We start from the raw sequence: 972 nt of genomic DNA, 5'->3' as shown, positions 1-972 counted from the left end.
GGAAAGAAATGGCAAATGAATTATTATATGTTCTACCAATTTTGTCCTTGGCAACACATTCTTATACTTCTCTTCCCTCCCTCCATATTAACACTAGATCCAGTACTAGACTCTTGGTTACTAAAACTGGTGAGGGAGTGAGTGAATGAAACAACATGTGGAGATTGGTGAACTTAATAAAGTGGTATTAAGAAAAATATAAATAAATATAGAGATTGAGAAATTAATATATAGAGATTAACAATAGAAATCTGTGATCACATGCACTAATTTTACATTCATCTAAAAAATGAAAAATATCTTCAGTGTGAATTTTGCAAAATATAAAATACCATATAATAAAAGTATCATACTTTTGCCTTATCTGTATTTTTTTTCCAGCTGAACTCATCACATAGTTCTGTACAGAGAATGAAAAACATGCCTACAGATAAGCACTTCTCTGACAGGAACTACCAGACTATAGTATGCATTTCTATGGGGTGGGCTTGTATGTCTTGCACAATGCTACTGTGTCATGGACTGTTGATTTCCCTAAGATATTTTTAATTTGCAAAGCAATATGGAGATTTAATCCTTTCTCTTATTGTCTCTCCTACAATTCTTGGATCATGGGTTTGATCCTCAATTAAAGCATGGAGCAGCTAATATCAAATTGATTCCTTTCCATGAGACCATTTAGTGAGTAGCATTAAAATCTATCAATTGTGTGACTTTTCAGCAATGCCTTTCTCCCTCCACAGGCCTTCAGGGTGGTCGCATGTTCTTCAATGCTGTTAAAGAAGGAGACACTGTTATATTTGCCAGTGATGATGAACAGGATAGAATATTGTGGGTCCAAGCCATGTATAGGGCCACAGGTCAATCTTATAAACCCATTCCTGCAATTCAAACCCAGAAGCTGAATCCTAAAGGAGGAACTCTTCAAGCAGATGCTCAGCTTTGTAAGATTTATTAAAAAATAATTTGATT

At 34.8% G+C, this 972-nt stretch overlaps 1 protein-coding gene across 10 annotated transcripts in view; it reads left to right on the top strand.

Moving 5' to 3' along the window:
- Positions 1-972, top strand: part of CADPS2 (Ca2+ dependent secretion activator 2) — a 313,909-nt gene that overhangs the window by 162,344 nt on the left and 150,593 nt on the right. For all 10 annotated transcript variants that reach the window (XM_006771421.2, XM_015568920.1, XM_015568918.1 and 7 more), the window contains exon 9: positions 744-944. In XM_006771421.2, the coding sequence (XP_006771484.1) occupies positions 744-944 (201 nt within the window). The remainder of the gene's footprint in view (positions 1-743; positions 945-972) is intronic.

Source organism: Myotis davidii, unplaced genomic scaffold (assembly GCF_000327345.1).
Source record: "Myotis davidii unplaced genomic scaffold, ASM32734v1 scaffold865, whole genome shotgun sequence".
NCBI lineage: Eukaryota > Metazoa > Chordata > Mammalia > Chiroptera > Vespertilionidae > Myotis > Myotis davidii.
Note: the sequence above shows the minus strand (reverse complement) of the source record. Positions and strands in the feature narration are given on the sequence as shown.